Here is a 13,737-nt window from a genome sequence, read left to right as displayed (position 1 = left end):
ATTGTTAATAAACGCAACCATAGCTCGGGGTGCCGGACATTTGGGGGTGAGTGGTAGTACCTGATGGTTTGTTGCTCCATCTTCTTGCGCTGCCATGCCGCGTCCACCTGCTCCGTGGCACCGCCGCCGCCACTAGAGGGCGCCGCCTCCTCCCTGCTGCCGCCCTGAATGGTGACGGTGCACATGGAGACGGAGGACGGGTGGAGCACGGTGTAGTCCCTGGTCCTGGTCTTGTCAGCGCTGCTAGAGAGAGCGTCTGGAGCCACAATGCTGCTGGCAAAGGGGGCAGAGTCTTTGGAGGAGGGCTGCTTGCTGGGCCTCCTGTACGTCCGACAGTTTGAGTTCCTCACAAGCGACGACGGCGTCTGAGAATAATCGGACGTCTCCAAGCCGAACAGAAGGTCGCTGTCCAGACCCTGGCTCCCTGCGGGGCTGCGCAGTCCAGGAGGCGAGGGCAGCTTCTGGTGGCGGCTGTTCAACGGCTCGCAGACGCCCGCCGTAGTCCAGGAGAGCGAGGGGGCGGGGTTACGCGGCTCCTGGCTGGGCGACGGCGGTCGCAGGCCCATGAGGGAGTCCCAGGAGCTGTAGGCGCAGTCGGCCTTGGACGTGGTCTTCAGGGTGGTGGTTTGCGCCAGAGGCTTCTGGTCGCGCTCGGAGGCGTTCTGGTACCAGGAGTAGCTGTGGTGCTGCTCTGAAGACGAACACCAGTTCTGGAAATGTTCTGCTGAAATGGGACAACATTATTCAAGGAATAGGTCTGCACGATTAATCAGGACTGTGATTTAGTCTGCTATCCAATCCAATCCAATCCACTTTATTTATATAGCACATTTAAACAACAAAATGTTTCCAAAGTGCTGCACAACAATATTAAACACAATTAAAAACAATAAAAAATAAATATGATTAAAAACCATTTCAAAGGGTAAAACCAATTAAAACAGTAAATAGAAAGCAAAATTTTAAAAACACAGAGGACAACAGAGGACCACACAACTCACGTAGTGTTAAAAGCCAGAGAATAAAAGTGGGTCTTAAGACGAGACTTAAAACACTCCACTGTGGGAGCAGTTCGAATATGGAGGGGCAGAGTGTTCCAGAGCTTAGGGCCGACCACAGAGAAGGCCCTGTCTCCCCTGGTTTTAAGTCTCGTCTTGGACACCACGAGCTGGAGCTGGCTCTCGGACCTCAGAGCGCGCGCAGGATTGTAAGTTTGGATGAGGTCCGAGATATACTGAGGTGCCAGTCCATGTAAAGCTTTAAAAACAAACAGCAAGGTTTTAAAATCTATTCTAAAATGAACAGGGAGCCAGTGCAAACTCTCAAGGATTGGGGTTATATGCTGGCGTCTCCTGGCCCCTGTTAAAAGTCGTGCTGCCGCATTCTGGACTAACTGCAACCGGGAGAGAGCTTTTTGGCTAATGCCAGCATAAAGTGCATTGCAGTAGTCCAGGCCACTTGAAATAAAAGCATGCACGACTTGTTCAAAAAGGTTAAAAGATAAAAACGGTTTTACCTTTGCTAAAAGACGAAGATGATAAAAACACGATTTTAAAACGCCATTGACTTGTTTGTCAAGTTTAAAATCACTGTCTATAGTGACGCCAAGGCTGGTGACTTTGGGACGCACATCATTTTGCAATGGTCCCAAGTCAGTGAGGGCCGGACCAAACACTAAAATTTCCGTTTTTCCCTCATTCATTATTTAAAAAATTCTGGGCTAACCAAGCCTTGACGTGGCATAGACAGTTGAGAAGGGGTGTCAGGGGGCCGTGGCCTTTTGAAATAGGCATATAAATTTGGCAGTCTGCATAAAAGTGATAAGACACTCCCCATGCCTCTTAAAAATCTCTCCAAGAGGGAGGAGATATAGAGCGAACAGGATGGGGCCTAGAATAGATCCCTGGGGGACACCACAGTAAAGCGGAGCAGAAGAAGAAGTGGCGTCCCCCAGCCTGACAGAGAAGGACCTTTCTGACAGGTAGGATCTGAACCACTCTGACACCCACACAGTCTCTCAGGCGATCTAAAAGAATTGTGTGGTGGACTGTGTCAAAGGCAGCTGGAAGATCTAAAAGCACTAAAATGGCAGAGCTGCCAGAATCAGATATTAAAAGCAAATCATTAAAAACCTTTAAAAGTGCAGATTCAGTACTGTGCAAAGCTTTGTATCCAGACTGAAATGGATCTAAAGTGCTATTTTCATCTAAAAAAGGCTGTAGTTGCGCCAAAACACATTTCTCCAAAATTTTTGGCACAAAAGGTAATTTAGAAATGGGCCGATAATTTGACAAACTTGTAGGATCAATGATGAAATAAGGATGACGGTTGAACAAGCAGGCTTTGCAACACCTTCACAACCACCAGGGGGCAGCTGAGGTCCGTAGTCACGTGTGAGTGACGCGTGGTCTGAAGCAGATGGCGCTAATATTTCATATTTTGAAATATATTTTTATCAGTATCGGCTGTTTTTATTGGTAATGAATGGACATGTTACATCTATCATCACCATTACTTTCCATTGTTTGTTTAAAACAAAGCCAACAGTACACAATAACTTACAAGTCAAAACGACTGCGTACTACTCTTTGAAATCCCTCGCTTTTTGCCCTCAAAGTCCCTTTGTGTGCAAGAAATTATTCCGAGTTTATCGTACTTTTCACACTATAGAGCACGCACCGGTATATAAGCCCCTCCCACTAAATTTTATAAGAAAAAATATACACTTCCATATATTAGCCGCACCCGACTATAAGCCGCAGATATATAAGTAAGTTATTTACACAGAAATATTCCGTAAATCTTTATTTACGTACCTTAAACAAAACAAAATGTCATGGTCATGGAGCCTCTAGCTGCGCAAGCTAGCTCTCCAATTGGCTAAACAGACTCAATAATTTCACGGTGACGTTTTGGTGAATTTACTGAGGAATTTGTGAAAGTGAAACAATACAAAAAGAATGCCATTGTAAGAGAATCAGAATCAGAAGAGGTTTTTTTTATTGCCATTGTTCACAAACTAGGAATTTTACTTGGTGCAATCGTGATCGTAATAATACTAACACAGGCACTCGTATACCTGTTAGCATATTAGCTAATACTAACGACGCTAGCTTGATTACATCACAGTAGCACATACACTTATGCATGAAAACACTCCTACAGACATCACACATGGGACGCTTTTATAAGTAAGAATTGTTTTAGTTATATTGTAAAACTTACAAATGTTACTTGGAGTGGTAAATGAGGAATCCTTTCGAGCAAAAAACGCTTTGGACGGTTTTAATCACAATTTTGAGGCGTTAAAGCACATTTTCAACCCGCAACCTGTCCAAAAGATGGCGCCGTGGGTTTAATTAAAACTATTGGACACAAAACATTGTGGCCATTAGCAAGGCAAAACCCGTAAATGAGCCGCACCGTTTTATAAGCCACAGGGTACAAAGCGTAGGAAAAACGTAACGGCTTATAGTCGGGAATTTATGGTACAAACAAAGTGAAAATGTAAATACGTATTATATTCTGACACTAGGTCTACAAATTACTTGACTAATTAATTTTGAAATACGTAATATCTGCTGATGTAGTACAGTTGTAGCGGGAGAAAAACAAAAACAAAGGCCGATATCGTTCAAAAAAGAGGCCGATATTGATATGTCAAAATGCCAAATTTTGGTGGTGGATAGAGATGCGCGGTTTGCGGGCACAACCGCGGAGTCCGCGGATTATCCGCGGATCGGGCGGATGAAATTAAAAAAAATTAGATTTTATCCGCGGGTCGGGTCGGGCGGTTGAAATAAAAAAAAAAAAGATTTTAAATAGATTCAGGCGGGTGGCAGTTAAACCAATTGGGAAATATATATACATAATTAAATGTTGTTACCCACATACGAAAAACGAGCAGGCACCTGCAGCATATGCCACAACAGAAGAAGAAAAAAAAAAAGGAGATGGACACTTTTACGGAGCGGAGAAGGGACGCCTCGCCGGGGTCCGGGACCGAGGCCCCTTCCCCCGAGAGGGCCCCACCGGGAGCCGTAGCTGAGGCGATCCGCGAGAAGGGCCCGACGCACGTCCAGGGTCACCACCGCGCCCACCGCACCGACACCCCGCCTCGTCCGCCTTCGCCGCAGCCGGCGTCACGCGCAGCAGGTAAGCAGCTTACCTGCCCGCCACCCCCGTGGCCGGGGGCTCGTAACAGGGGTCACTCCGCGCGCTCTGCCCGCCACCCCTGTTGCCGGGGGCGCGAAACAGGGGTCACTCCGTGCGCAGTGCGCTCACGAAAGGGGTGGGGCTCACCCTGGTTGATATAGACAGCAGGACGGTGGCCATGGAAGTCGGAACCCGCTAAGGAGTGTGTAACAACCCACCTGCCGAATCAACTAGCCCTGAAAATGGATGGCGCTTGAGCGCCGGGCCCATACTCGGCCGTCGCCGGCAGCGAGACGCGCTTGGAGGTGCGCTCAGCGCGGCTCCCATATGATTGCGCACTGGTGTGCGTCTGGGTCGTGACAGCGTGGCACGCGAATGTCTGTGCTGCATTGGATCAGTCTCCTTTCTTTAACAGGCAAAAGCTTTATAACCTCACTAATGCCTTGCATCGTCTATATTAGATATATAACAACGGGCGGGTGCGGGCGGGTGCGGTTCTGATCAAATGTTAGGTCGGGTGGATGGCGGATGGTTGACGACTTTCTGATGCGGTTGCGGATGAAATAATTGCCTATCCGCGCATCTCTAGTGGTGGATAATGGGTTGCTTAGTTGGGATTGTCCCAGCATGATGAAGGATTAAAAAAAGACCATATTTCAATTCCTGCCCCTTTAAGAGAGAAAGTGTTTAGTAATGAGGATCCAGATGTTACCTTGGCTGCTGTTGAAGAATGGACTGGTGTCCTCGCCCAGTCCCGACTGCTTCCTGGCGGGCCGTGACGTCTCCTGCGTGGAGGCATGAAGTCCTTCGTGGAAGTTGGACCAGCTCCTGGAGTCCACAGAGATCTTCTCCGCCTTGGCAGGGGACAACTTGCTGCTGCGAGAGGACACCGGCTTGGACTCCTCGTCGCTGTCAAAGCCGAAGGGGTCTTCCGAGTCATCCCCGCAGGGCCGGGCTCTCTTGTGGACGTCCAGGACCGAGGCGCTGTTGGGAGCGCCGGCGCGCTTGGAGCCCACCTTGGCCTTGTAGGTGGTGGCCCCCCATTTTGTGCTCAGGGTGCCCCTCTTGGTGGACAGGACTTCATCAAACTTGGACGTGCTCTCTCCTCCCTTGCGGCTGTAGGTTTTACCGAATCTGGATGTCATCGTTGCGTCTGGCTCATATTTTCTAAACAGAGAGCGAGAAGAAGCGGCGTGAGAATAAATCCTTCTTCAAGACTAGTTTGTAGACACCAGGCTACCGACCTTTCAAAATCCTCACAATATTGCCGCATCACACCAAAGCTTGGTGAGTGCAGTTCTTCTCTGAACATCAAAACCTGTCCATAACTTTTTGAGTTATGTTGCCAACATACAAACCCTGGCGAAAGCGTGCGGTGGCAGCACGGACACTGCACACCGCGGGGAATACCAGTAATATGACCAGCTATTTGATAAACCGTCACCCCAAGAATATACCAGATTTTCCAGACTATAGAGCGCACCAGGATATAAGACGCACCTGCTGAATCTTTGGAAAAACATATTTTTTTATATATACACACAGGTAAAAGCCAGTAAATTAGAATATTTTGAAAAACTTGATTTATTTCAGTAATTGCATTCTAAAGGTGTAACTTGTACATTATATTTATTCATTGCACACAGACTGATGCATTCAAATGTTTATTTCATTTAATTTTGATGATTTGAAGTGGCAACAAATGAAAATCCAAAATTCCGTGTGTCACAAAATTAGAATATTGTGTAAGGGTTCAATTTTGAAGACACCTGGTGCCACAAACTAATCAGCTGATTAACTCAAAACACCTGCAAAGGGCTTTAAATGGTCTCTCAGTCCAGTTCTGAAGCCTACACAAACATAGGGAAGACTTCAGATTTGACAGCTGTCCAAAAGGCAACCATCGACACATTGCACAAGGAGGGAAAGACACAAAAGGTTATTGCTGAAGAGGCTGGCTGTTCTCAGAGCTCTGTGTCCAAACACATTAATGGAGAGGCAAAGGGAAGGAAAAACTGTGGTCAGAAAAAGTGTACAAGCGATAGGGATCACCGCGCCCTGGTCAAGATTGTGGAAAAAAAAAACATTCAAAAATGTGGGGGAGATTCAGAAGGAGTGGACAGCTGCTGGAGTCAGTGCTTCAAGATCCACCACCAAGAGACGCTTGAAAGACATGGGTTTCAACTGCCGCATACCTCGTGTCAAGCCACTGTTGACCAAGAAACAGCGCGCAAAGCGTCTCACCTGGGCTAAGGAAAAAAAGAGCTGGACTGCTGCTGAGTGGTCCAAAGTCATGTTTTCTGACGAAAGCAAATTTTGCATTTCCTTTGGAAATCGAGGTCCCAGAGTCTGGAGGAAGACAGGAGAGGCACAGGATCCACGTTGCCTGAAGTCTAGTGTAAAGTTTCCACCATCAGTGATGGTTTGGGGTGCCATGTCATCTGCTGGTGTCGGTCCACTCTGTTTCCTGAGATCCAGGGTCAACGCAGCCGTCTACCAGCAAGTTTTAGAGCACTTCATGCTTCCTGCTGCTGACCTGCTCTATGGAGATGGAGATTTCAAGTTCCAACAGGACTTGGCGCCTGCACACAGCGCAAAATCTACCCGTGCCTGGTTTACGGACTATGGTATTTCTGTTCTAAATTGGCCCGCCAACTCCCCTGACCTTAGCCCCATAGAAAATCTGTGGGGTATTGTGAAAAGGAAGATGCAGAATGCCAGACCCAAAAACGCAGAAGAGTTGAAGGCCACTATCAGAGCAACCTGGGCTCTCATAACACCTGAGCAGTGCCAGAAACTCATCGACTCCATGCCACGCCGCATTAACGCAGTAATTGAGGCAAAAGGAGCTCCAACCAAGTATTGAGTATTGTACATGCTCATATTTTTCATTTTCATACTTTTCAGTTGGCCAACATTTCTAAAAATCCCTTTTTTGTATTAGCCTTAAGTAATATTCTAATTTTGTGACACACGGAATTTTGGATTTTCATTTGTTGCCACTTCAAATCATCAAAATTAAATGAAATAAACATTTGAATGCATCAGTCTGTGTGCAATGAATAAATATAATGTACAAGTTACACCTTTTGAATGCAATTACTGAAATAAATCAAGTTTTTCAAAATATTCTAATTTACTGGCTTTTACCTGTATATTAGCAGCACCGGACTATAAGTGGCAGATATATACATTGTGAAATTAGTTATTTACACAGAAATGTTTATTTACATATCTTAATTGTTGCCAATTAACACGGCAGTAAAACAGCTGATCAAACAAAACAGAAGTCATTGTCATGCCAGCTCTACAATCACCTAAACCAGGGGTCGGCAACCCGCGGCTCATGCGGCTCTTTAGCGCCGCCCTAGTGGCTCTCTGGAGCTTTTTTTAAAAATGTATGAAAAATGGAAAAAAGATGAGGGGGAAAAAATCTATTTTTGTTTTAATATGGTTTCTGTAGGAGGACAAACATGATACAAACCTCCCTAATTGTTGCAAAGCACACTGTTTAAATTAAACATGCTTCACTGATTCGAGTATTTGGCGAGCGCCGTTTTGTCCTACTAATTTTGGCGGTCCTAGAACTCACCGTAGTTTGTTTACATGTATAACTTTCTCCGACTTTCTAGGACGTGTTTTATGCCACTTCTTTTTCTGTCTCATTTTGTCCACCAAACTTTTAAGGTTGTGCATGAAAGGTGAGTTTTGTTGATGTTATTGACTTGTGTGGAGTGCTAATCAGACATATTTGGTCACTGCGTGACTGCAAGCTAATCGATGCTAACAGGCTATTTGGGCTAGCTATATGTACATATTGCATCATTATGCCTCATTTGTAGCTATATTTGAGCTCATTTAGTTTCCTTTAAGTCCTCTTAATTCCATGACACACTATCTGTATGTAATATGGCTTTTAATTTTTTGCGGCTCCAGACAGATTTGTTTTTGTATTTTTGGTCCAATATGGCTCTTTCAACATTTTGGGTTGCCGACCCCTGACCTAAACCAACTCAATTACTTTTTTATGCTAACATAAACATGTTAAAGGGGAACAACTAGCCTATTTCTAAGATAACAAAAAATTCCAAGTAACAAAAATCCATGATTATTAATCAAATGTTTCTATTTTTGTTCGTGATGTGTAATGTGTATTGTTTTAAATGTACGGTCAGTGAAAATTAATTTCCCCACGGGGACCGATAAATCGAAATCGAAATTTAAGACCAAAATTAGCTATTACCACTATTGCTATGTTGTCTATTACCATTATTGTTATGTTGTCTATTACCATTATTGCTATGTTGTCTATTACCATTATTGCTATGTTGTCTATTACCATTATTGCTATGTTGTCTATTACCATTATTGCTATGTTGTCTATTACCATTATTGCTATGTTGTCTATTACCATTATTGTTATGTTGTCTATTACCATTATTGCTATGTTGTCTATTACCATTATTGCTATGTTGTCTATTACCATTATTGCTATGTTGTCCATTACCATTATTGCTATGTTGTCTATTACCATTATTGCTATGTTGTCTATTACCATTATTGCTATGTTGTCTATTACCATTATTGCTATGTTGTCTATTACCATTATTGTTATGTTGTCTATTACCATTATTGCTATGTTGTCTATTACCATTATTGTTATGTTGTCTATTACCATTATTGCTATGTTGTCTATTACCATTATTGCTATGTTGTCTATTACCATTATTGCTATGTTGTCTATTACCATTATTGCTATGTTGTCTATTACCATTATTGCTATGTTGTCTATTACCATTATTGCTATGTTGTCTATTACCATTATTGCTATGTTGTCTATTACCATTATTGCTATGTTGTCTATTACCATTATTGCTATGTTGTCTATTACCATTATTGTTATGTTGTCTATTACCATTATTGCTATGTTGTCTATTACCATTATTGCTATGTTGTCCATTACCATTATTTCTATGTTGTCTATTACCATTATTGCTATGTTGTCTATTACCATTATTGTTATGTTGTCTATTACCATTATTGCTATGTTGTCTATTACCATTATTGCTATGTTGTCTATTACCATTATTGTTATGTTGTCTATTACCATTATTGCTATGTTGTCTATTACCATTATTGTTATGTTGTCTATTACCATTGTTGCTATGTTGTCTATTACCATTGTTGCTATGTTGTCTATTACCATTATTGCTATGTTGTCTATTACCATTATTGCTATGTTGTCTATTACCATTAGTCTATTACCATTATTGCTATGTTGTCTATTACCATTATTGTTATGTTGTCTATTACCATTATTGCTATGTTGTCTATTACCATTATTGCTATGTTGTCTATTACCATTATTGCTATGTTGTCTATTACCATTATTGCTATGTTGTCTATTACCATTATTTCTATGTTGTCAATTACCATTATTGCTATGTTGTCTATTACCATTATTGCTATGTTGTCTATTACCATTATTGCTATGTTGTCTATTACCATTATTGCTATGTTGTCTATTACCATTATTGCTATGTTGTCCATTACCATTATTTCTATGTTGTCTATTACCATTATTGCTATGTTGTCTATGACCATTATTTCTATGTTGTCTATTACCATTATTGCTATGTTGTCTATTACCATTATTACTATGTTGTCTATTACCATTATTGCTATGTTGTCTATTACCATTATTGCTATGTTGTCTATTACCATTATTGCTATGTTGTCTATTACCATTATTGCTATGTTGTCTATTACCATTATTGCTATGTTGTCTATTACCATTATTGCTATGTTGTCTATTACCATTATTGTTATGTTGTCTATTACCATTATTGCTATGTTGTCTATTACCATTATTGCTATGTTGTCCATTACCATTATTTCTATGTTGTCTATTACCATTATTGCTATGTTGTCTATTACCATTATTGTTATGTTGTCTATTACCATTATTGCTATGTTGTCTATTACCATTATTGCTATGTTGTCTATTACCATTATTGTTATGTTGTCTATTACCATTATTGCTATGTTGTCTATTACCATTATTGTTATGTTGTCTATTACCATTGTTGCTATGTTGTCTATTACCATTGTTGCTATGTTGTCTATTACCATTATTGCTATGTTGTCTATTACCATTATTGCTATGTTGTCTATTACCATTAGTCTATTACCATTATTGCTATGTTGTCTATTACCATTATTGTTATGTTGTCTATTACCATTATTGCTATGTTGTCTATTACCATTATTGCTATGTTGTCTATTACCATTATTGCTATGTTGTCTATTACCATTATTTCTATGTTGTCTATTACCATTATTGCTATGTTGTCTATTACCATTATTGCTATGTTGTCTATTACCATTATTGCTATGTTGTCTATTACCATTATTGCTATGTTGTCTATTACCATTATTGCTATGTTGTCCATTACCATTATTTCTATGTTGTCTATTACCATTATTGCTATGTTGTCTATGACCATTATTTCTATGTTGTCTATTACCATTATTGCTATGTTGTCTATTACCATTATTGCTATGTTGTCTATTACCATTGTTGCTATGTTATCTATTACCATTATTGCTATGTTGTCTATTACCATTATTGTTATGTTGTCCATTACCATTATTTATATGTTGTCTATTACCATTATTGCTATGTTGTCTATTACCATTATTGTTATGTTGTCTATTACCATTATTGCTATGTTGTCTATTACCATTATTGCTATGTTGTCCATTACCATTATTTCTATGTTATCCATTACCATTATTGCTATGTTGTCTATTACCATTATTGCTATGTTGTCTATTACCATTATTGCTATGTTGTCTATTACCATTATTGCTATGTTGTCTATTACCATTATTGCTATGTTGTCTATTACCATTATTGCTATATTGTCTATTACCATTATTGCTATATTGTCTATTACCATTGTTGGTATATTCATTATTCCTACATTGTTGATACAAATGATTGTTACAGTGTAATAATGATTGTTACCTGTGGTAATGCCACTATGATACAACATGTGTATTATAATCCTTGAACAAAGTACCGTATTTTCCGCACTATTAGCCGCACCTAAAAACCACAAATTTACTCAAAAGCTGACAGTGCGGCTTATAACCCGGTGCGCTTTATATATGGATTAATATTAAGATTCATTTTCATAAAGTTTAGGTCTCGCAACTACGGTAAACAGCCGCCATCTTTTTTCCCCGTAGAACATGAAGTGCTTCTTCTTCTACGCAAGCAACCGCCAAGGTAAGCACCCGCCCCCATAGAAGAGGAAGCGCTTCTTCTTCTACTGTAAGCAACCACCCGCCCCCGTAGAAGAAGAAAAAGTGCGCGGATATTACGTTTCATTTCCTTTGTGTGTTTACATCTGTAAAGACCACAAAATGGCTCCTACTAAGTGACAGGGATCCGGTTCATGAAAAGACGCAATCTCTCCATCCGCACACGGACTACTATTTCACAGCAACTGCCTAAAGACTTTCAAGAAAAGCTGGCTACTTTCCGTGCATATTGTAAAAACAAGATAGCTGAAAAAAAGATCCGGCCAGAGAACATTATCAACATGGACGAGGTTCCACTGACTTTTGATATTCCTGTGAACCGCACTGTGGATACAACGGGAGCACGTACGGTGAATATTCGCACCACAGGGAATGAGAAGTCATCCTTCACTGTGGTTCTAGCTTGCCATGCTAATGGCCAGAAACTTCCACCCATGGTGATATTCAAAAGGAAGACCTTGCCAAAAGAGACCTTTCCAGCCGGCGTCATCATAAAAGCTAACTCGAAGGGATGAATGAAGAAAAGATGAGCGAGTGGTTAAGGTAAGTTTAAGTTTACGCGAAGAGGCCGGGTGGCTTTTTTCACTCAGCTCTGTCCATGTTGATATACGTATGTTTGTGATTGCACATTTGCGTACATTTTGGGAGTGAACAGAGTTGTTAGAACGCTGGTTTTTAATATATTATTAAAGTTTGACTGACCTATCTGACTGTTTTTTTGACATTCCTTTAGCGCAGTTAGATGCGGCTTATAACACGGGGCGGCTTATAGGTGGACAAAGTTTTGAAATATGCCGTTCATTGAAGGCGCGGCTTATAACCCAGGGCGGCTTATGGTGCGGAAAATACGGTAAGAGTGAAACTCATGGGAATAATCACTGAATGGAGAACTGGGGGTGGGATTAAATAAATTCTCTTCTTCCCACTCCCTTTCAGGCAAAACTGGACAATCATGCATTACATACGATACATTACCTTCTGCACTTTATTAATTTATATTATTATGTGTTGCCAACTTTGTACTTTTTTATGTCATTGCATGAAAGAAAATAAATAAATGCATTTGAGAACGTCTTAAAATGTTTTTAATAAATGGAAATGGGGTGTTTTATCTTTAGCTTCACCTCCGGTTTATGTGACCTCACATAAATTCACTTACTGCCAGTTTCATCGCGACCAAATCAATCCTTTAAGTGCGATATAAATATCTTAGTTGCTCAGACAGCAGCGTGCTCGGGCTATGGCGTTTCTTCATGAGGGAAGGAGGTTAAGGACTCTTGTAAGGCTGAAACGACGCGTCGACGTAGTCGACGTCATCGGTTACGTAAATACGTCGACGCCGTTTTTGTGCGTCGGCGCGTCGCATATTTACGTCACACTACTGTCATGGCGGAGCGCAAAGTAGACGATGCGAGCGAGGGGAAAAAAGCACGCCAAAAGTCGTCAAAAGTGTGGGAGTATTTCAATAAACGGCCTAATAATGTTGTTGTATGCACACTGTGTCGAGCGGAAATGGCCTATCATAGCAGCACAACGGCTATGAACGAACATTTGAAAAGAAAACCCCCGACAGCGTTCTTGCCATCACCATCAACTAGTCAATCGTCCGCGTGCGTATACGTTGTCATTATTACACAAAAACATGAATGTGTCATTTGTATCTGCGTTGTAAATTCATAAACTAAAGCACCGTTTGCTCTGAGAGGCGCGTTTGGCGTGCCTGTTCAGTGTTTACAAAGACGCGCTCCTCTTTAACGCTGTGGAGAGGCGGCGGCGGCGAGGCGGGGCGCGCCGGGAGCGACGCCGCAAGAGACAGGGGACGACGAGCGAGCGAGGAAGAGGAGCTGAAAAGCGAGGAAAGAAAGAGAAAAGAGTTGGAAGAGAAAAGACTTTGTGTAAAATTAAAAGATTGTAAACCTGGCAAAGCCGTCTGGCGTTCAGTCTGTCGGTCCTGAAAGAACCCCACGGCACAAGACGTGTCACAAACGCTAACGTTAATTAGTTGTGCAAATACCTTTTACAACATTAACAGTTACATATACTATGTACAAACCAACAATTAACTTTCACTTTAATCATACTATCATTGTTGTGTTATTAAGCAAAATAAGCAATACTTTTACTTTTGTTGAAATGTTTACACTGTACACTTTTTTGTATTGGATGTTTAGCTTTATTTTTGCACATTTTAGCAAATAAGCAATACTTTTACTTTTGTTGAAATGTTTACACTTGTTACAGAATATTTCCGTT

General features: G+C 41.4%; 1 protein-coding gene across 1 annotated transcript in view; it reads right to left on the bottom strand.

The window, feature by feature from the left end:
* The window catches only part of LOC133574596 (wings apart-like protein homolog), a 53,709-nt gene that overhangs the window by 38,340 nt on the left and 1,632 nt on the right, over positions 1 to 13,737 (bottom strand). Inside the window, exons 2-3 of the mRNA XM_061926776.1 lie at positions 4,868 to 5,322; positions 61 to 724 (exon numbers count right to left, since the gene is read on the bottom strand). Of these exons, the coding sequence (XP_061782760.1) occupies positions 61 to 724; positions 4,868 to 5,300 (1,097 nt within the window). The 5' untranslated portion in view covers positions 5,301 to 5,322. The remainder of the gene's footprint in view (positions 1 to 60; positions 725 to 4,867; positions 5,323 to 13,737) is intronic.

The sequence above is a fragment of the Nerophis lumbriciformis genome, linkage group LG32 (genome assembly GCF_033978685.3).
Source record: "Nerophis lumbriciformis linkage group LG32, RoL_Nlum_v2.1, whole genome shotgun sequence".
Taxonomy (NCBI): Eukaryota; Metazoa; Chordata; class Actinopteri; order Syngnathiformes; family Syngnathidae; genus Nerophis; species Nerophis lumbriciformis.
Note: the sequence above shows the minus strand (reverse complement) of the source record. Positions and strands in the feature narration are given on the sequence as shown.